The sequence below is a fragment of the Streptopelia decaocto genome (genome assembly GCF_964273445.1).
Source record: "Streptopelia decaocto genome assembly, chromosome: 20".
Taxonomy (NCBI): Eukaryota; Metazoa; Chordata; class Aves; order Columbiformes; family Columbidae; genus Streptopelia; species Streptopelia decaocto.
This window is the reverse complement of record NC_138675.1, coordinates 2,772,854-2,795,620: the sequence shown is the minus strand read 5'-3', so window position 1 is coordinate 2,795,620 and position 22,767 is coordinate 2,772,854. Positions and strand designations below refer to the sequence as shown.

Here is a 22,767-nt window from a genome sequence, read left to right as displayed (position 1 = left end):
CAACTTACACTTAAGACATTAAGAGTTGAAAAATCCACCCGTTCCTCTAGTAGCTTATCCCAGTCTCCCTGCTCATGATTCAGGGCCTCACTGCTCTTCTGTGTGGGTCAGGCTTCAGGCTCCAGCCATTGCTTCTCATTATTGCTTTCCCTGCTGGCAGCAAACCTTTTGATTTCTGGGTTTTCGTAAGCCCTAAATCCTTGCAATCTCTAGGTACGATCAGCTTTTGTTGTGCCTCAATGTCAAACTTGACATTTGATTATATCAAAAACTATATTGCTCCACTTGCTTTTTCATTTGCATAGCATCCCAACAAATAGCAATTAGTTGCCTGCCACCAGTTTTATATTTACTTCCAGATTATTAATGAAAATGACAGATAATACAAAGCATTATACTGACACGGAATCCACAGAACCAGAGTGTCATGGTTTTGCAAATCAGACATGAAGCCATTAGGACATGAAATGATTTTCTTCTCCTGTGGCCTCAGTCAACCTTTGAACATAGAAAGAGGTTGCTAAAGAGAGAGATTACACAACCCATGGCAATTACCTGCAGCCTAAGCCTCTTACTCCATTAGTAACTCCCCTTACTCCATTAGTAACTACAGCCCTTTTTCCCTTATTATTCTGTGCAGGAGTTTGAGAAGGAGTGACTGTAAGAAATGTGACTGTAAGTGACTGTAAGAAATGAAAGGGTGGATATAAAGTGTAGAAACACGTCCCTTCCACGGCATCTCTCTACCTTGCTTGAAACACTCCCACAGCACAGCTTTATCTTGTTCTTCCAGCATCTTCAAAGAGCAGAAACTAAAGTATTTTGTGAATTGTGGAGTGTGATTTAATCCAGCACAGATGAGTAATGAACTGTGGGGTCCCAGAATATACGCTGACTGTACAGAGCTGAATTTTAACCAGGAATTAAGTAGGTTTTAAAGCCATGACCAAGTGGAGAGAGTATCACCATTTCCACTTTACAGGGGAGAAAGCTGAGGTGCTGGGCTCCTACATCCTCAGGGAACGCGCAGCTCATGGGATTAGTAATGGTTTGGGGTTAAGCTGTTAGTCACTCCTAACGACTTCAAGTGTAGCACTGAGGGGGAGGAAGAATACCCTCTAAAACTTCTAAAAAGAAACACACTCTTTCATACAACAGGAGATTTATGAACTGAATTTGAACTGGTAAGGGCATGACCTTTTCTAGGAAGCGGCACACACTCCTAACCCAGAGCTGGAGTCATTACAAGCAGTACTAATAAAGACTACAGATGAAGAGTGATTTATTAGTCACCAACAACTTTCTCAGCATCTTTATAAGCTACAGGAGGTGGGCATCCACCACCACGAGGAACATCCAGCTCTAAAGAGCTAAGAACGCTCTACAGCTAAGTGCTGACAGCCAGAAGTCACACGAGAAACAGCGATCCACAGCTGAATTTCCATAAACTATGTTCCCATTTAAGTTTCAATCTCAGCTAAGCATTCCACTGTGGGTGGGCTATAGGCTGGACTCTTGGAGCAGTTAAGATACAGTATGTATTGCATACAGCAGCCTACTGGAGCTGGCGTGCCAAAATTTGCACCAGTCCCATTTACAAAGGCGAGGGTGGGTTGGGAGACGAGGATAAAGTTTATTTCTTACCGCTGGGATGTGTGCGGCGGGGGGGGGAAGCAACAAAACCCAGGCAGCTCGGAGCAAAAGGAAAGGTCAGCAATGCCTCGCTGGTTCAGAACACGGCTGAAAAAAGTGGTTTTCCTAACAGGTTACTGATTATTCTAGCTAAAGTGTAAGAGCTAGACCTCGTGGTACATCCCCACCACAACTACAGTCTCCTTTAGACCGCTCGTGCACCCGCTGCTCGTGTTTGCAAACAACACCTCTGTGATTTCTTTTGTGTTGCTCCAAAAACTCAGAAGGAACCCAATAAAAATCCCCAGAAAACCAATTCCTTCTCCGTGGAGAATCACCTGTGTTGAGTTACATCACCACTGCTGTGTTTCCAGTACTGGAATGATACTGTCTCCTTGCTATTCTCCCTCTATCTCGAGCTGTTACCTAAGTTCATATTTAAGACAGATCTACAAAGGCAGTGACTATCTTCTGGTGTTAAGCTTATGTTACAGCTAACACAGCAGTGTCCTGTTCCATGAGATCCAAAGAACTGGCAAGACATTTCTGTATTTTCTCTCCTTATCATATTCAGATTTACACTAAATTCAATATTGAGGATCTCAGTGTTTTACACGTATTGGCAATTCTATAAGCAAGCACCTTGTGGACAATAAACCAGTTCCCTCTGAGACTGATCACTGACCTTGGCCACAGCTTCTCCCATCGTTAAAATGGGAATTAAGAACCTTTCTGCCTCTGTTCATCCCATGTTTAGTTTGTCGTTTCTCCAGGACGGAGACTGGTTTTGATTTGTGCGTACAGCATCACGTACAGCAAGGTCCCGATCTTGGCCAAGGCTCCTCGGTGTGATCGAAATACAAAGAAATGACGGGATCTTGATCAAATATGAAGAACTTGGATAAACAATGGAAAAGCAGCTTGATATTTTTTTGTCGTGCACTCTCTGCTTTTCTCTGCCTTGTTTATTCATCTCAAAGCACCAGCAGACATCTAATCAAGCTGTTAAGAGGCAGATTTGTGGCCAATCGAGCACTTAGGGAGTCGTTAAACATTCAAAACCAGTTCTATTCAGCAAACAGCTCTTTTGTTTTACCTGCCTTGATAGTGGTATGGTTTCTTTACTCACTGTATACTCACCATTTTCCTATTAAAATTGCATCAGGGTGATGCAGCAACTTCTCCATTAAAAGCTCTCGCGAAGTTTTGCGTAGGGACACCTGACTTTTTCAGGCCTATCTTGTTTGCACTTTTTGGTACCGATCCAAATCACGGTACGCTTAGACGAAGCAATGATTTCAGCAGGCTTCAGAAAGAAGGAAAAATGTGATCGTTTCCAGATGAGTGTATTATACTAAATTTAACATGCCTTTTGGTACTTAGAATTTCCACTTTTCCCTCTTCCATTTATGTAATTAGAAATCAAGCAGCAGGAAACCGTTCCTATTCCAGCCCCAGCTGGGAACAGTACGGTCTCATTCCCATAGAGGGAAACGGGAGACTTGTCCTCCCCAGGAGATATTTTGCACAGCCTACACGAACAGGTTCAAAAGTAGGTTTTGAATAATACAGCTTTAATTAAAGCAAACCAAATATGAATACAGGCCCGTTATGTGCTGGTTATATATGCATATATATCTCAACACAAGCAACAAGCAAGGCAGCTGTGACAAACAAACTTAAAAAGAGCAGTGACAAAACTTAATTTCCACTTTTTAGAATAAAATTGTACATTTTTTCCACACTCGCCCCAGTGTATTTCATTGTAATGAGCAAGAACATTTGTTCTGATTATTCTCTCGCTAGCAACAAATGACACGTTGTGAATGGGTATCTACCTGGGTACCCTCTGAGTCCCAGGGCCAGAAGAACCACTTGATCCCAGGCCACAGTAGATCATATTCAGTAAGAATTAACTTTAGAAGGTCATATGCAACATAAAGCAGGGCATACCAGAGCAGGACAACTCATTACCGCGGACACTTAATAAAAATTGAACCCCCCATCACGGCCCAAATGACACAGCGGTAGCTAACGCTTTTTCTGTATGTTGACCATTGTTACACTCAGAGTTGTTTCCGCTTTTGGTTGTTTCTTACCCAGATCGATGCTTGTCTCTCCAGCTAAACCCACTGGCTTACCAGACTGCTTAGCATCGCAACACACACACACACACACAGAGAACTCAATAAAAACACTTTCCAAACCACAGCGGAGCTACGGCTCCAAAGTACATAGTTCAAATTAAAAATTGGGGCCAGATAAAATGATTCAAAATTGGGAAAAAAGAAAGAGATCCTGTTTCCATTATGCTGTTTTGACCTGACAGATGAATGCAGTCCGGCAAGGGAGGAGGTGGAAAAACAAGGACATGCTCAAGCAATGGTCCTGGATGGTATCGTGCTTTGACAGTCTTTAATGCTGTTCTGGCACTAAAGCTGTTTTATTTCACAAGTCCATTGCTCTAGGCGAGCTCTTCAGCTTCTGTTGGCTCTGGGCACAGCTCAACATGTTTCTTCGGTGTGCGAGATCCACACGCGTGCCCAGGGAGGTGTGGGGGTGCAGGAGTGCTGTAGCACCCAGACCACATCTCAGTCCTGCTGCTCGGTAAGATAAGGGGTTCCTCAAGCTCTCTGAACTCAGCAGACTGGCCCTCGGTCCATCCCCTTCCTTTTTTTGGCATAGTTTAAAAAGCAAATATTGCGCAACTTGTTTCCATTGTGTTTTCCTTTCTGGAGAGGAATGTTTTTGTTACTCTTCCATCTGCCAGCACTCACCATGCAGCAGAATAGGCTCTCAATAAAGGAAAGCTCCGTATCAATCTATACCATCCCCTTTCTCTCTTGGGACACATGCATTTACATCTCGTGCTACGTGGCCAACATGCAGCAAGCATTGGACAAAGAAAAGTGGACCTTGAGAGCCATCTCAATAGCTAGAGAATTGTGCTGAGTGAAGAAGCAGCGATGACTGCTCAAGTCAGGAGGAGAGCAGCAGACAACATGCCAACAAGTAATTACAAGGACTGGGGTAAATGTAAATACAAAGTACTCAGACCAGTGACCTGCTCAAGTAATAAAAAGCTTTAAATATTTAGTGACCTGTTCCCATACACTGAAACCTCTATGTTCATCCACAGAAGAGGGGTGAAAAAACAATCAACTCCAAAGGCAAGCTCAGAGCCAGATGGCGTGTGCATCTGTTTAATTCGACCCCTGTACCGAGGAGGTTTCAAACTTGGGGCACTTTGTGAGTCAAAGCTCCAAGAGCTGGCGAGCTGCAGTCATACCCTTGGGGTCTGCCCTTTTGGATTCTGCCTCTTTGGAGAGGACAAAATTCCAATTTTAAAGGGCAACTGTACAAACAGGACATAGGAGTATTTATATTCCTCTCCAAACACCGGCACAAGCAGCAGGGGTCTGGTGGGTGATTTATGAGGTGGGAAAGCTTCTTTGAACTGTATGTTAGATGGGGGTCGCCTTTCAAGAGGGGAGAGGAACATACGGCGGCTGTCTTTACTGAAGAGCTCTCGCAGTGGCATTTACCCAGGTGGTCACAGCTGCTGGGTACTCAAAACGAAGTCCTTTCCTTCCATTCTCTCTCTCACATACAAAGTCAACACACCAGAGAAGGCCATTTTGCTTTTATTTATTTCCCAGAAGAGCTCCTCCTTGCACTTTCCAGACACGATACAAAACAAGCAACAGAACTTTTGTTTCATGTACAGAAACAGTTTGTTGGAGTATAAAGAGTTACTGGTGATCGTTACTGAACAATGTTGGTTTATTCCAGGGGCACTTCAGTATTCCTGAGGAATAATCATTGATTTCTCCTTCCTTCCCACTGGGATAGTCTTAGTCATTAGTCACTGTTCCTGTAAAGTAAGAAGGCTTGTATTATTAAAAAGCCATTTGGGTTCCTTACGTGGAAGGTGCTGCACGATGTAAAGCAAGTCACCGGGCTCTGTAGGATTTCCAGAAGGTAGGGTAACAGTTTCATCCTTCGCTAGACTGAGAAGCTGAGCATGGAGAAGTTAAGCAGCTATTTTCATACTCAAAGCGTGCCGCGTTTTCATGCACATAAGCCTCCATTCTGATAAAATGAGTGCTTCAAAACCACCCCCCCACATATTATTGTTCAAGTTAACTATTCCCAGATTGAATGGAAATCAGAAATCAAAGCCACAAAGGGCAGGAGGAAAGGCTTCAGTTGCCAACCTTCTTGTAGTGCTGCACATCAATATAATCCACATTGCAAGCAAAGGGCAAGGGTTGTGGGTTTTTTGGGTGATAAATAATACAGGCTAAATAACCTGAAAAATATGATAGTTTCCATTTTGCAGGGAAACTGTAGGCCATGTACTTCTCAGCTGTACCTTGAAGTAACTGCTAGAAGTTGATTTAAAATTCAGCTGAAGTCACAGTGACATCCTCTTGATCAAATTACTTAAAAGGCCCTGAGAATCTTATAACCACAAATTAGAACCTTTCTGCATTTTAAGTAGTCTCTTGATCTAGATGAACAGCTCTTGCATTGGTGTTAATATTTCATGATCAACTTACTAACCCAAAGGACGGGCAGTGTGATGATCTGAGTTACAGCTGAGGCAGCTGCAAAGCTGCTTTGTAATCTCCTGATTATTTGGTATCATGAGGGTCCTCTGTCCTCACTCATTCTCACTTAGGATTCAGAATTACGAACTTGATCCTGAAGAATCAAGAATCCGGGCTGGATAAAGCCCCAAGTAACCTGGTCTGACCCCATATCCAACCCCAGTTGGAGGTCAGAAGAGATGACCTCCTTGAAGTCCCTTCCAACTTGAACTATCCTGTGATCCTATGAACTTGACAGGTTTGGAAAACTAGAAATGATTTTGTTTCAAGTTTATCCATGTTGCATTTTTCTCTCTCAATAAAGCTCATTTTCTTGCAGAATCTCACATTCTGACAAGCTGCATTTGAACATAAACTGGTTTGTAAAGGAAGTCCTACAGAGTTTAGTTACAACAGTATTTTCTAGGAAAAAAACAGATGAGTGATAATGTAACAATATTTTCCATGCTCCTAACCAACAGAAATGAAATAATTTTGTTGTAATAACCCCGGAGCCATTATCCATGACACGACATTTTGGAGAGAATTAATGACATTAACCATTAGATGGCTTCATCTGCGTCTTCCCCCTCTGTGTGTTCAGTCTCTTTGTGCCAGAGAAAGCGCACTGGAAACTATTTGTCTAGTCTTGTGCCACGCAGGCAGCTGTGCCTCTTCTGTGAAGTGTCCTTTCAATTACCTCATGCTTCGAAGGACCACCCTTGCTCCAGAGCACAGATTAGTCCTTAATCCAAACAAAATCCCTTACTAGGCTGAGTCGAAAGTCAGTTTTCTGCTGCCTGACGTCCCTAGTAACAAGCATCCTTAAATGAATGAGTTTTTCTCAGAACATGTGAACAGGGCATTTACCATTCACATGAAGCCACTGACGTGTCATTCCAGTTTCTTTTTGGACACAAACTGGAGGAATACCCTCAGGATGGTGTGGAAATGTTAACAAATCTCTCTACAAGACTCATACACAGACTCCTGGTTCTGGGCTGTAGCTGGTAATGTTGTATCAGCTGCATCTATGTTGCTATCCAGAATATTTTATTCTGAAGAAGTTGTTCAAGAATCTTGTCATTGCCTCCCTTTCTTAACAGGCAGCTGAAGGAAATATTTGTAAACAGGTATGTCTAGTAGGCTGGCAGAAGGCTGGCAAAAGCTCATCTGCTGGTAAATCTAAGAGGACTGGACTCCACTTCCAGCTCTAAATGCATCAGGAAAAAACCTAAAAACACCTTCACGCTTCTTTCATTAGACAGACGAGCAACACGGGGGTAATTTTTGCATTCCGTGTGCTTCACACGCAAAACTCCAGGCAGAACATTTCACCTCAGTTATTACAGCACTTCAGAAAGTACTATGTCTAATAAGTGTACTGCTAAACATACCACATATTAAAAATTTCTCAAGAGTAGGGGGAGAATCCTCAGCAACACAAGTCTCTTCTTACTAGTACTTTTTTGGGCAAGGCAGAGCAATATCCATGTAAATGGTGTCTAGATGTACCGCTTAATGGTAATTTATAAACACTTACCAATTAACTAGTACTGATACTTACTTTTACAAATTTACCATGGAGAAGATACGGAGACTGGAAGTCATGTTGGCAATTGGAATAAGCCATTCCTAACCCCATGCCGGACCCAAAAGTGATAGGCCATGTCTTTCCTGTGCGGAAGGCAAGCAGAGAAGAAAAGTTACAGTCAAAAAAGAGCTGTTCTTGTCCCACGGCGCTGTTAAATAAGCACCAAGAAAGAATGGAAGATGCATATTAGGCATTTTCAAGTCCTAAGAGTCCTAAAATCAGCCCCATACCTAACCACTTCAGAAGAATAACAATAGTAAAACATCATATTTAATGGAGAGCAATCTCTGAAGTCAAGATACTACTGAAAATTATTCTGTTGCCAAAGCATAACTAAAAAAAGAATTTAAATCAGTTTTTGGCAAGACTGGCATAAAGTGAAAGGGGAAAGGGACCTGGGGGTCCTGGGGACAGCAGGATGACCATGAGTCCAGCGCAGGGCAACAAAGATACTGAAGGGAGTGGAGCATCTCCCGTGTGAGGAAAGGCTGAGGGAGCTGGGGCTCTGGAGCTGGACAAGAGGACACTGAGGGGTGACCTCATTCATGTTTACAGATATCTAAAGGGGGAGTGTCAGGAGGATGGAGCCAGGCTCTTCTCGGTGACAACCAATGATAGGACAAGGGGTAATGGGTTCAAACTGGAACACAAAAGGTTCCACTTGAATTTAAGAAGGAACTTCTTCTCAGTGAGGGTGCCAGAGCCTGGCCCAGGCTGCCCAGGGGGGTTGTGGAGTCTCCTTCTGTGCAGACATTCCAACCCGCCTGGACACCTTCCTGTGTAACCTCATCTGGGTGTTCCTGCTCCATGGGGGGATTGACCTGGATGAGCTTTCCAGGGCCCTTCCAACCCCTGACATCCTGTGATTCTGTGATGTCTAGACACACGGCCCCAGTAATTTGGCTCAGGGTTTCCTGCAATTCCAGAATTTGAGCTGAGCACAGTAGGACCTGAGAAAGATGCCACGTGTAACAACCTTGTTACACAACAGTTAAAAGTTTACGCAACTTCAATTCAACTGAAAACAAATATGACCAATAAAGAAAGATTTGGTCTAACACGCTGATTAAATTTGCCATGCCTCAAAGATTTCTTGGTTTTGAACCGCACCTACAATAGACAGAAATTAGGAAACCAGGCATGCAAAATTACTGCAGTACACTTACTTTTGAAGAAGATGACTGAGAAAACAATTCCTAATCCAAATCCAGCACCTGTAAGAAGAAATGCAGCGAGTGAGGACTAAGATAATGCAGAGTAATGGAAGATTATTTAGTTCTTTACAGCAATTCTTTGTTCCAACTCAGGAATATCAGACTACATATTATTACAGAACAACAAACAAAAATGTTCTTAAATAGCAATTTTGAAAGAAAATAATTATTGTTTTCTTAAGTAACTGTAAGAAACTAATTCAGATTAGAATCCCAACACATACACTGTCACAAAGATTTGGGAAACAAACCAGAGTCTTGTCCCAGGGAAAGTTACTGAATTTCTGTCACCATCTACAATGTGGAATTAAGATTTATTTGGCTCATTGTCAGCAAATGAGAAACACTTAAATGAAAACTTATTGTGTCCTTGAGCTTTAGATTTTGCTGATGAATATCTTATTGTATTTCGTTTATCTCGCTACTTTAACTACTTCAACGTGTGTCCTGAGGGCAGCAAAACTTTGATGCTTTGTGTTATCCTATACCTTGCAAAAAAAAGCTCCAGGCTGCTTATCTTTCACATCCACAACATTCATTAAGGAGCATATTTAAGCACGTTAGGAATGAGTGACTTTTCACATCCTTATACTATATATAGAAATAACTGCAGCAGTTGAGAAATTAATTAAAAGACATACTTTCTTTTAAAATAGTCCTAAAAGCATGTGATCCTTATTTAAGCTCCTGTTGAACACATTACCAAGTGGGTTGAGTCCAGAACAATGCCAAAGAATCCTATACCCTCTTGGCTTCTAGAAGTAGGTTTCATTTTTTTTCTTAAGTTTCCTTCTGCTCTTTAAAACTTTTTCCTTGCTAAAAGTGCACTAATGGTAGCACAGATTCTTGAAATTATACTTACTGCACTACCTAGTAAATTAATTAAGCACCCCATGGTTTTTAATTGATTAAAAACCCTTGAATATTAGAAGAAGTATGGCTAAACAGACGAGCTGAGCAAATTTCATGTTTACTCCCATTAGGACTTCACTATCTGTATTTACTGCAAGCCGGGAATCAGAGTTGCTATTGCAAACTCTTGGTTTCCTCCATGTCTTCGTTAGCTCCAACCATGACAGAGATAACTGCTTTACCAGGTCATCACAAAACATGCAACTCAGGGAAGAGCTCTGGCCGCCCGCCAAGCGGTCCTGACATCACTCCCCCAGACGTTTTCGAAGCCGAGCGTTTCGCAGAAGGTCGGGGTTTCACTCTAATCATTTGCACAGCGATGGGAAAGTCTCAGTTCCTCAGATGTCTGGTCAGAGCTTCAGGCTTTTTCTGCATTTCAGATAGTGACACACTATTTGGAGCATCTCTAACTACTCATTGGAAGAGACAACAGGCAGTTCATCTGTCCTAATTCCTCTGCCCTTCCTTCCTCCCCAGGCAGAGCCTTCCCTCGGTACCTTTGCTATAATACAGCTGGTGCTGGCTCTCACAGAATGTTTATGCTATTAAGGATAATTACTATCTGCAAGAATTTCTCCAGCGGACAACTGTTTGGCCCTCTGACCAACTCCCTCTGCCAGTCTTTCCCTACGATACGTAGTCACGCTGACGGTTTGTTTTGGGCTGTAGGTCTGCAAAGGACTTTCTGGAGACAATTCCTTTCTGTTCAGACAGCACGAGGCGTTGTTTGAACTGTCCGGTTCAGAAACCTTGTCATGCAGCGGGTGACACTGGTCCTGTGCGAGAAGAGATCCCCTCTGCCAATCCAAACAGTTTAGCTAATCAATGAGAAATTACTTGCAGGATGACAAATTCTGCATCATCTCGATGCAGAGCCCATGCAGTTTGTAACCTCACCACATTTTCCATGACACCAAACCCACGTTCTTCTTACCAGCGTGGTGGTAACCTGCTTACTTTCTCATCTTCAAAGTCTGCACTAAGCAAGCAGCTTTTGTTAATACAGTTTATTTCCATTTACTTCCCAAAATGGTCATCATCTTGTATTCTCTTCACCTCCTTCACACGCTCTCTCACATTACAGCCCCATGTGTAAGGGCTCCACGCAAATGCCATCGATGCTGCTTCCTCTTGGCCACGGGAGAAGCTACAGGATACACTTCAAGGTGAAGAAATTATTATTTCTGCCAACTGCAATTCAACCTCGGCCTAAACCAAAACCTAGGCCTTCCCCCACGCTAACACCCAACACTACTGTTAAGCAGATGTGGGCCAGCACGACTGACTTGCTAAGACACAATAGTCCCGTCTAAGGAAAGCTTTTATGTGAATTAGCGATAAGCCTGGTTCTAGAGAAGGGATTCTTCTTTTTCATGAAAATGCAGAATGTCAATTTTAGAGGCTGCAGGAGGAAGGGGAGTACAGTGGCTGATTAGTTTAAAAAGATGATGGTAAGATATCTAGGGCCTTGCTTTAAGTAATGAAAATGCTACAGAGAAGGAAGAGATCTGACAGCTAATGGGTTTTTGTTTTCTGTCCAAGAATGCAACTTTAGAAACAAAGCCAAAAAAGTACATTAGCTTCCCTCCCCCCAAGTCAGGTTCCTTCCTTTTCTTACTGAGGAAGAGACTACAGTCTATGCCAAAAACTGTGGCTGATCACAGCACCCAATTAATTAGAAATGCTCAAATCTGTCCCATCACATATGAGTGCATATACACAATTTGCTCTTTTCTACTTTTTTAATGTTTAAGCATTGGTTTTAACTTAAACCCAGAAGCTTTAGCTATGTTTAATTTCTTAGCCCATCTGTTTAAGAACCTATTTCTGTGGGTAGTTTGTCACTCATCTTCATTCCACTAGAAAGTATTTGTGGTTATGTGGTCATTTCCTGCGTCTCCAGGACCAACGGGGAGCAAAACCATCTTGTCTTGGAAGCAAATAACACGTTTCACTTTAATTCTATATAAAGTTACACCAGAGATAAACAATGGCAGAGCTGTTGATGAGTTTTACAGGTTTACGTTCTCACATGCTCAATTTCCTTTCAAAGAGGCAACACGTTGCTTCAAAGAACCTCCCACCTGAGCAGGGGACACTGGGTCTGCAGCTGTTTCTACTAAAGATCAGCACCTCTAGGCCAGGCTTTAACTTCATAACAACAAAACATGAAAGGTTTATCTTACAATAAAAACAAACGAACATGGAAAAGCTAAGGGCTTGATCCACGCCGGGCACATTTCCCCTCCCTTTCTTGCATGACAGACTCTTTGGAGGAAAAGGCCACAGGAAAGACTACAAGGCATTTTTCACCTCCTCTGACAGTTTAAAATGTTTAACTAGAAAAACAGTCGCTTCCACCCTACATCTATCACTTCAGCTTAAACTCATTTACAGTCAGTGTCACCAGGGGACAAGGCCATTCTGTGGACATCTTAGTCCCGTTCCCCGCTACACGGCCCAGCCGTACGGCCCAGCGAAGCCCCACGGAACAGGATTAGGCAGAAAGCCCACGCTCCCAAACTTTTTCATTCCATTTCTTTTTTTTTTTGGCTCATACACCTTCCAAGAAAAATGTCACGGTACCTCAAATCAATCTAACGCGCAGAAGAGCACGCGCCGTATACCCAACAGGACATCATAAAAGTGTCTCGGAGAGAAACACAAATCTTCAGGATGGGCTCTTGCTCCATAAGAACATCTGGAAAAAACCTTTTCTATAAATTTAATCAACAGTCCCTCCAACAGCGATACTAGAAGATTTTTTCCTAGGCTACCCAAGTAGCTACAGGCTGAAGCAGCTATTAAGACGGCCACACCTAGATACACTTTTCTTCAATAGCTAGGAACTTAAAATAGAAGCATTCAAATATGCTTGTTGACATCTGGCAAATGTGTTGCTGTTACTATAGCAGCTGGAAGTTTTAAAATTACTTAACAGCTTTCTTTTTGTCATCAGATTTTTTTCCTTTGCCATTCCTTACACACAAATACAAAACACGGAGCTTCAGCCTCCTCTCCTTCCGATTCGGCTAATTTGGAATTAAAGGAACTAAATGATGGAAATAAAATGAAGGAGGAGCTTGTGGAAGATGGTTTCTTGTTCTAAGAAAACAGTGACCACTCTGTACAGACAAGACGCTCTAGAGCTCAGGGATTTGTCCCAACAGGGTAGATTTCTGCCCAACTGAAAAAGCAGCTTCCACTAGGATGAAGAAAATGCATGGAGCTCAGTTAGCTTCTCTCTGGGGACAGGGACAGCAACAGCTTCAAGGTCCAACAGCAGATGTGATGCACTGGAAGCTTGAAAGGGGCACCAGCTCACTCCAGCACTAACATTTGTTTTAGGTGAGGAAATACCCAAGAAAGTCAAGATCTTCAAAACAAACACAAATGGTAAGCAACTCTCAAACTATATTCTCCCTCTCGTTGTAGGGTGTTCCTTCCTGCCTCCTCCAATCCCTCTTTGGCAAGATACATAGATAATTGTTTTGCAAAAACGGGGAGAGCCTTCTTCATACACCGGGGCCTTTACAGGGCAGCGCTGAGCACCAGTTAAAAATCTGAGACCATGAAATCACTTATTTACAGAGAGAATTAATTTTAAGCAGACTCTTAGCAAGGTCCTTCATGGCAGGAATCAGATTTTCTTCCAACACTGACTTTGAAGCTTTCATTCTCATCTCCCCCGTCGTGTGGCCTGTTTACATAGCAGGCAGGAAAATGAGCAAGGACACCAGAAGAAAACACAGTGAAACTATACACCAAGTACTCGAGGAAGAAGCAGGAAAGAAGTGTGTTTTGTTTTCTTCCAGCATTTGACTGTAGTAACACAGAATACTTGGAATGACGGAATATAAATATCCAAATACCATTATAATACAAAAATCCCGACATGCTTTCAGGGGCCGCTTTCACCCTGAAGCACTCCTGGGGTTCAACCTTGAATAAACATCAGCACTTTTGCAGATGGACACACGGCACCAGGAAATATCACTGGTAGCCCATGATCTCCTGAGTCTCCAGAGACTTTTCATCCTCACACTGGTGAATGAGCTGGCGAGGAGAGGGCACATGCATTTCTCCCTCTTGGAAAAGGGGGCAAAGAGTGGAAGCTGCTCTTAGACAATACACCAAAGGATCTCATCAATATTGCATCAAGCTTTCAGGCAAAAGCAGGGTTGCACTTGCTTTAAAAGTGCATATATAAGAAATGAGCAAGATACTCCTCATGTGGAAAATACACCTCTGCCAGAAAACTCTACCTTGTCTTACTGCAATAAAATATTCCACTAATGAAAACAACAACATTGCTAAAAAGAAAGGTTTTGTTGGAGTAAACACATCCAGATCTAGCGCTTTTTCAAGCCTAACTATAAGGGTTGGCAATTCTGCTTCTTCACACCCATCCAATGTAGGTTGACCATTACTGACACATACTGGCCCAGCTAAGAAATAGAGGAAATTTAGAGCAAGAAATGTTATGGTGGCATCTCACCAGCAGAAATGCTAAGGAAAGAAGCCTGATCCTCAGCTCTCTCCTTATCAATTTATTATCACCAAGGATGTGCCAGCAGCCCTGAAAGGATTTTCTCAGAGCACTAAATCGGATATAATCCAGAACAAAAAGTTGTTCCCACCTTCTGCTGTAACATCTCAAGGACCAAACGAATGGTTTAGGATATCACTTGGCTTAGAGTTCCCTTCCTGGGGAGTGTCACTGTGCGCCACCTCCCGAGGAAGGCACAGCTGGCATCTCACCAATGCAGAGTACAAGGTAGTCGGTGAACTTTGGATTCATTTCCAGCAGAGATCTTCTGCAGCCTGGGGGTTTAAACAGTTGTGCTATCAGATGGAGGGCTCGGCTCTTCTTTCAGGTTTTTGAACACCATAAGTATTGCCCAGGGCAGGCTGGGACAAGAGTTGAGCAGGGCTTCCCCCAGCGGCACTCACAGCTTCGGTTACTGACCTGAGCCGGCACATCTGTGTCCAGTGCTGGGCTTCCCAGTTCAAGACAGATGAGGAACTACTGCAGAGAGTCCAGCACAGAGCTACAAAGATGATTAATGGACTGAAGGATCTTTCTTACAAGGACACGCTGAGAGAGCTAGTCTGTTTAGTCTAGAGAAGATTGAGAAGGGATCTTATCAATGCCTATAAATATCTTAAGGGCAGGTGTCAAGAGGATGGACCAGACTCTGTTCAGTGGTGCCCAATGCCAGGGTGAGGGGCAACAGGCACAGACTGAAACACAGGAGATTCCATCTGAATATGAGGAGAAACTTCTTTTCTGTGAGGTGCCAGAGCCTGGCCCAGGCTGCCCGGGGTGGGTGTGGAGTCTCCTTCTCTGGAGACATTCAAACCTGCCTGGGATCCTGTGTGATGTGCTCTGGGGACCCTGTGTTAGCAGGGCTTGGGCTGGGGGGCCTCCACAGGTCCCTTCAACCCCAAGCATCCCGTGATTCTGTGATCCAGGCAGGGCAGAGCTCCCCGACTCAGTCTGATGACCAGCCAAGAAGAACAGCAGGACACAACTCAACTATGGGAACAGGCCCCTGGACCCCTAAAGATTTTCCTGTCTTTTTCTTCCAAAAGATGGTAAGAGCCCCTTAATTTGTCAACAGCCATTGTATTCAGAACACTGCTAACAAGATACCTAAATATTGCTGTTAGATTTTCAACTGAAAGCCTGTTCTCAGAAGAGCATTTGTCCACCTCTTCCAAATAAAACCATTTTTCATTGGCTGTATTGCCTTCCTGCACAGCCTAAGCCATAAGCAGTTAATATTTACACTCCTTGGTCTGCTACAAGATACAACCAGTCGAGTTGGATCTTCTCCTGTAAGACATAGGAAAATAACTTGGGGTTACAAACAAAGCTCATTTAATAATGAAGTTGTGTGCTCCCATAATAGTCATATTCTCCATTATTTAGTATTAAAAACTAAATCCCAAACAAAGAAGAAATCTTTTGACTTGGTAGCTAAGATTGGATGGCCACACTACAATTGCCAAGCAAAAAAAAGCCCACTTCAAAACAGGAATTTCAGGACTTTTGTATATTTAGAGAAAGTCTAATCCAGTTTTCAGAAAGTATAATCAAGTTTTATCATTATATAGACTGGCTTTATCCTACTCATAACCATGTGAAGGTTTATTTAAAAATACTGACGTTGCAAGCCATACAATGATTCTTTCTGAAATACTCAATCTGTGGAATGACACAAACAATCCCATTTCACCCTTGCTGTTAACAGAAACAGCTATTCAAGCAGGCTAGATGATGCAAGCCAGAAGAAATCATGTAACAGTTGCAAGAGAATTGAAAGTGCTCTTTTATCTTACAAAATTCCTATTAAATGGAAATTAGAAGCATTTTATTTTCAGATGTCAAAACAGAGGATCAGAGGAAAATGAACATTACTACACTGGGTTATTCACAAGCTTCCAGACTGAATTTTGGTCAATCACAGACATACATCAAAACATTTATCTCCTGCAACAACAAAAAGAATGAACTTCAGCACAGCAACTTAACACCCAAGCCAAGAAGCAAACAGCTTTCCTAAGATTACCTTTCAATATCAGATAAATCACAGTGTTCAACTCATTTAAAACCACAACAGTTTCAAAACAAGCCAGGGCACACAGGCACACAACTCTCCCTTCCCTTACACACACTCTTTATTGCCTCCTTGTTCCCTAGAAACGGCATATAATAATAATTTGTCCAAAATTATAGCCTCGTGGAGAAAAAACAACTCTGCCAGTGCTTCATGAGTAACTGTCTTTCCAGATAAACAGGCATGAACTCTCCAGCAGTTAAACAAACAAACAAACCCTTTAAGCAGGGTTTGAAGGCAGTAGGATGGAAGAAGACCATGATACTATTTATGTCCCCGTCTCTTCTCTGCAGAGCTCCACTGATTAAAAGGAAGAAACAGTTGTGAGGGCTGGAGAGGACACACTATTTTCTGAAGTTTTACAAGCTGGGAAGAAAAAGGAAACCACTGTAGTTTGATTCTCCCTCTGCACGTGGGAAAAAGCACAGATTTTGCGATGGGTAAGAAAAATCCTTATCGGGAAGAAAGAAGGAACAGAAAGTGAAATTATTTAAATGACTCCGGGGGTGGAAAGTCTTGAAAATGGTGCGAAGCTGGAGCCAGCATGATCTGGATCACCCAGAGAAACCGCCTGGGCAGCCAAGAAAGCACAACCCAGCCCACTGCACACAAACCACTGAGGGAAGGGCAACCAAAATACCTAGAGCCATCCCCATCATGAGCAAAACAAATCAATGTCCACCCGAATAAAAGGGGGGTAAGCACATAAACTCCACTGAACAATGTTTCGATGCTTCGTGCAGGCAGACAGAGGTTAAGAGTACTTAACTCTTTGGAATTAAATACTGTCTCAACAACGCCTGACAACATATTCTATTTTGAACTAACAGGACAAAGTTTTAATACTGAATTACAAGATACACACAGGTAGTGACCAAGAGGTGAAAAATACAACACAGCATTTCAAAATATGTAACGTAAGATAAATATGTATTTTGGACACTTTAGTGGCAGGAGATCAAGTTTCTTCCACGAGCTTGATCTCCAACTAAACCAGGACAGCATAACTACAAACAACACAGCCACTGCAAATATATTGGCTGAACCAACCATAGTGGAAAGCCTGACAGACTAATACAAGACAGGACAGGCTGCAGAGCCCCCAGCTATTATTTCAAAACATTCTATTGCTCATAAAGTCATCGCGATAGCTGCAACATCCCCTTCTCACTCCGTTTCCCATGGCCCTCCAGCCCCCAAATTAATCCACAGGAGTTCCTTGTCTCTACAGTTCTCACAGACACTAGAAAACTGTCATGCGTGCAAGGTTTCAGAAATTGAGTGTTCTCCTTTATTTGCAGGGTTTGGAATAGGAAAACACAGGGCTAATCCCATTGTTTGTTCCTCCCCAGCCACTGCCTGGAAAGATCTCTCTTGCAATAGTGCTCAGGAAGGATGTAAAGGAAAGTACAGGAAGGAAACCATGGCGACAAAAAGGAAAAGTCCAATGAAGAAGCTGAGGACATAGTAAACTTCTATATCCCACATAACAAGCAACAAAATTCTCAAGTAAAAAAGTTTATTTTCTTTCTTTCCAGTATAACAACCACCCTTGATAGTTTATTGGAAACTCCACCAAACTCTGCAGTAATATTACAAAAACAATCATCAAAACCATGCGGGATTTTCAAGTCCCTGCAGAGAAAACAATCATTTCCACTGAGACAGCCTAAGAAACTTTGTGTTATCAGTGCTCAGTTAACAGCTATGCCACTGACTCACTTTGTATTTGAAGGCCATCATCACCATCTTCAGTCACAAACTACTGGTGTATGAAGCAACTTCCGGGTTGTTCTGACTTCCAAAGTTCATATCGAGTCATTTGTTGTTAATACCACAGAGGAGGTCACCAGCACTCACACTTCGGTTACTGGATCAATCACAAAAAGCACACAGAACAGAAAAATGCCAGCACACATGAAGAGCAACATGTCTGAGGCCATCACACTGGGTTTAGTGCTAAGGACAAAATTAAAGAGCTGCAGCCCATGTGCCCTTTTTGGGCCATGTAATGAAAAACATGAGTTTTACCGAGACATCTACTCAACACCATCATGAAGCTAACACAGGGAATCCTTGGTCTAGAGCACTAGTACAGAAAGTTTGAGCACATTTTCTTTCTCCTGTTGCCACTTTAGGATGGAAGAAAACACCCCATTAAAAGGAAAGGCCTGCTAAAGAGACATACTGCATCAAAATCAACCTCGTACCCACTTCTTTCAGCCTCCTAGTGAGCCTTCCCATGTTCAAGACTCCTACATGCACACGTACAGCTGCAGCATGGAATAAGCCCTTGTTTATAATTTGGCATACTTAATATTTTATGATAAAGCAACCAATGCTATGGAAACATAAACATATCTGGATATGTTTGTCAGACAAACCTGAATAGAATTTCATAAGGCAAAACATTGCTCTGGAGCACTTGACACTTTTCAAAGGCCTGTTATAAACAATGGAAGTTTCAGTTTACTTTAAATTATTAAACATCTTTTCTAATGGAAAAGTATTAGGCAACTAAACCCCTCAGTTCCTCATCAGCTTTCAAGCATCAGGCCACTACAGCAACAAGAAATAAACATTCACATTTCTCAGATATTATTTATGGTTCTAAAAAGAGACTTCTGCACCAACATGGAACACGTACCTTTCACATCAGATACTTCACTTCTTGCTCTATACATAGCATGCAAAGATTTATGTTTGTACACACATTTTGTAAAGCCACAAGGTCTGTCTAGTCGATTTGCCAGCCTGTCACACGAACAGCACATACGCAGTTACCATCGCTCATAAAACAGGTCTACATGAAATGTTATGAACGGTTTGCTGCAGATCTGAAGCACTGCAGGCACAGCCATAGTTCTAACTTTAAGGACAAATAAACATGGAAGAAAATCAACAGAACTGTTTCCCTACTAGAAGAAAAGGCACAACCGTCTGCAGGGCTGGGACAGCGGCCGGAAAGCTTCTCAATGTCAAACTGTGCACACTTGCCCTAAGTAACACATGCCAAAGCTATCAGCGTGTCACGCTGTGTATTGCTTTTAATAAACACAGCCCACCTCGCACACTGAGTGATGTGAACAGCTCTGCAGGAACAGATTTCGAAAACCAAGCCGTCGTCATAGCGAAACTAAAGGCGGGCAAGGTCGTGGCACTGCGGGACCCGGCGATGCCAACCCGGGCCCCATTCATTCGGGCCAGGAGGCGCCCAGCCGGCCACGGAGCTGGGTGCAGGCAGAGATAACACACAGACACCTCGCATCTTCATCAGAGAGAGTAACCAGAGCTCAAAACCGACCCTCCGCTACCGGATCGCGGGTAAGACGGGGCCGGGCCAGGGAGAAGAGCCCCGGGGCGGCTGTGGGAGCGGGCCCGGCGGGGCCAGTGCCCGCGGCCAAGGTCACCTTGCCCGGCCCAGGACCGCCCGGCTTCCTTCCACCGCCCCACACCCCGACCCCCGGGACCAGCGCTGCCCTGCGCTGAGGGCGGAGCCGCAGGCCGCCCCGCCCGGGCCCACAGCGCGGCGAGGCCGCCGCCGACCTACGCCAGGCCCGGAGCGGTGGGGGGCAACGGCCCTCACTGGGCCCTTCCTCACCAGGCCCAGCCACGCCACGGAGCCAGGCGGACAGCGGGCCTCCCAAGCCCGGAGCGCCTGGCCGGCTGCTCCCGCTCCTCCCCGGGTCCTCCCCCTCCGCCCTGCCCTCCCCGCCCTTACCCAGCTTGACGGCGGAGTCCGCCAGACACCGGTCCCACTTCCTGCCCAGCTCTCCCTCCGACGCCATCTTGGCCGTCCCCTCGCCTCCTCCCCCCGCGCAACTCTCGCGAGATCTGCCGGCGCGGGCAAGCGGCGGAGCGTTAGATCTCGCGAGATTCCCCCCCTCCCCGTCCCGCCGCTGTTGTCAAGGTTACCGGCGGGAGGGCGCTACGGCCGCCGCGCTCGACCTTGGGCCAGGCCTGAAAGTCTGCCTGTCCTCATAAGACCAGGCCCAAACGCCCGCTTTTCCCCGTTAAATCCGGCCCAACACTTCCTGAGCCTCATCAGTTCAGCCAGGGCTCCTGCTGTGTCTTGAGGCCTCGCATTCCTCATCTTAAGGCAGGACACCCATCCTCTCAGAGGCAACTGGCTTAGGCCCAGCACATCAACCTGCTCCCCTCAGGGCTCTCACCTCAGCCTTGGTAAGAGCAAATCTTTGCTGTAGCGTCCCATCTCTCTCAGGAAGAGTTGGAGATATCCCACTCGACACATTCCTGTGGAGGTTTTCCCTCACTGAGATGCCACATCCTACACAGCTCCTGTATCTGGTTGTCCTCAACGACTCTGCACGGCCTGAAATGAGGTACAGGTGTGTGAAAAAACAGCTGTTGCCAATCCTTATTGATTGCTCTTTTACTTAAGGGCAACCTAGGCCCCCATATCTTGTTGCTGAGTTGGGAAAAGGAAACAATATGAGGAAGAAAATGTTATAGACATTATTCCATATAATTCTATGCTGATGTTAAAGAGTTGTGGGAAGGGTTTTCAATGATTTACAGGCCTTTAGCACATCCTGAAGTGTGCTACAGCGTTGTGGAACCAGGAATGTAAGTGTGAATAGTTTCAAACCTAATGAACTTTCTATTGCAAATGTTGCGTAGGCTTTCTGGAAGTCATTTTCCAGAAGCTTTGTGAAAAAATACAGAGTGTTTTTCAAGTAGTAATGTCTCTATTCACACTTAGTAAGGCAATTTTTAGCTGTGATTACTTGTTTTGATTTCTTCAAGTTCTGACAGCTTTATCAAGTTGGAGAGGCGGAGGCTCTACTGCTTTAAATAACTGGATGTTCTTTAAGAAGTCGGTTAAAGACTAAAGTAACAGAAGACATAATTGGCAAAAAATTTCGGAAGTTATTGTTCGTGGTCTTTTTGTCTTAAATATATAACTGATTTTTATCTAGAGCAATGATGAAATATTTTTCCTATATTTGGTTTAGTTCAACTTCTTCACATATCACTGAACAATCACAATTGCCTATCATTTTTACTTAGTTTAAAAAAAAAATCTAGATGGCATTTTTTTTAAAAGTTTGTTTTGAAGGCATGTGGTTAAACTAAGCCCTTGCAGGTTCTAGAGGTTTCCCTGGAGCTGGCAGCTCTTGTTCTGTAAAAGGAGCCTCCTTTTCTCTTCCTTCCCCTGCAATTTACTCAAATCAGTTTGCGTTGCTGCATAGTTGGTATCAAAAATAGAATCATGCATCAAGTTACTTGTAAAAATACCAACAGGATCGAGCACTTTTTTCCCTGACAGGATAAAGAAGTGTTTTCTGAAACCGCTGCCCCAGTGGTGCGTCCCAATGTGCCAGCTCCACCCTCCCATTTCCAAACAGCTCTGGAAAATATCAGGAGGAGAAAGATACTTGAAGCCCCCAAATAATTCTTTATTATTTTTTTTCCCCCAAAAATTAAATTTCCCAAACCCAGTGTTTAAAAACAACAACCAGGAATGTGGTCGTCTCTCTGGCAAAAAACAAATACCCTGTGCAGGCCAATGTGTAGTTTCACTTCACACTTACTCATTTTCAGGCTGTTAGGCTCGCTGGAAAGTGCTGTTTCTTTGGGGATGAAGGAAGCGGTGGTGAGCTCTTGGACTGTAATAAAGGGTCGCGTTGCTGTGTAATGGGTCTTGATGTATTTTGACAGCCTTGCGTCAGGAACCTGGTGCACTAAACCCTTTGGAGGAGATGGAATAGTTCAGTATAATTGTTTTGAACGTGCAGCTTCCTTCTGAGAAATTGGTCTGCTGCTTTTAAATTCCAGAGTCGCCAAGTGATCGGAGGGGGCTCTGGAAAACGTTATCCGTTAAGGATCTAGAGCACATTCTCTGCACCCCTTCCCCACCCCAGGGAAAAATTAAGGCAGGAGGGAATGTATCCAAACCAGCCTTTTCTCCGCATTGCTATAGTTACTTGGCAATTAGACCCTCTCAGTGTAATACCAAGTATTTATTATTGTATGACTCCAAGGTGATGTTTAGAACATGCTGTTTTGAAAAACCTTTTGCATTTTACAGCCCAGCATGTGTTGTCCCAGGGTTCCTTCCCTCCCTTTTCCCCTCACGCTCTCTTCTCCTTTCTTTTCAGTAAATAAATATCTGAAAAGACAGAGGAGGCTGAAATTAAGCCAGAAAAGCTTCAGAAATTCCTGCTTTTTTCTGATGG

At 43.6% G+C, this 22,767-nt stretch overlaps 1 protein-coding gene across 1 annotated transcript; it reads right to left on the bottom strand.

Moving 5' to 3' along the window:
- Window positions 1-5,260: 5,260 nt before the first annotated feature.
- On the bottom strand, window positions 5,261-20,399 carry MICOS10 (mitochondrial contact site and cristae organizing system subunit 10). The gene is made up of 4 exons (XM_082069619.1): window positions 20,289-20,399; window positions 8,985-9,032; window positions 7,792-7,901; window positions 5,261-5,506 (listed from the first exon to the last, which is right to left on the bottom strand). The coding sequence occupies exons 1-4, from the start codon at window positions 20,353-20,355 to the stop codon at window positions 5,498-5,500; spliced, it is 234 nt and encodes a 77-aa protein (XP_081925745.1). The 5' UTR covers window positions 20,356-20,399; the 3' UTR covers window positions 5,261-5,497.
- Between the last annotated feature and the right edge of the window lie 2,368 nt (window positions 20,400-22,767).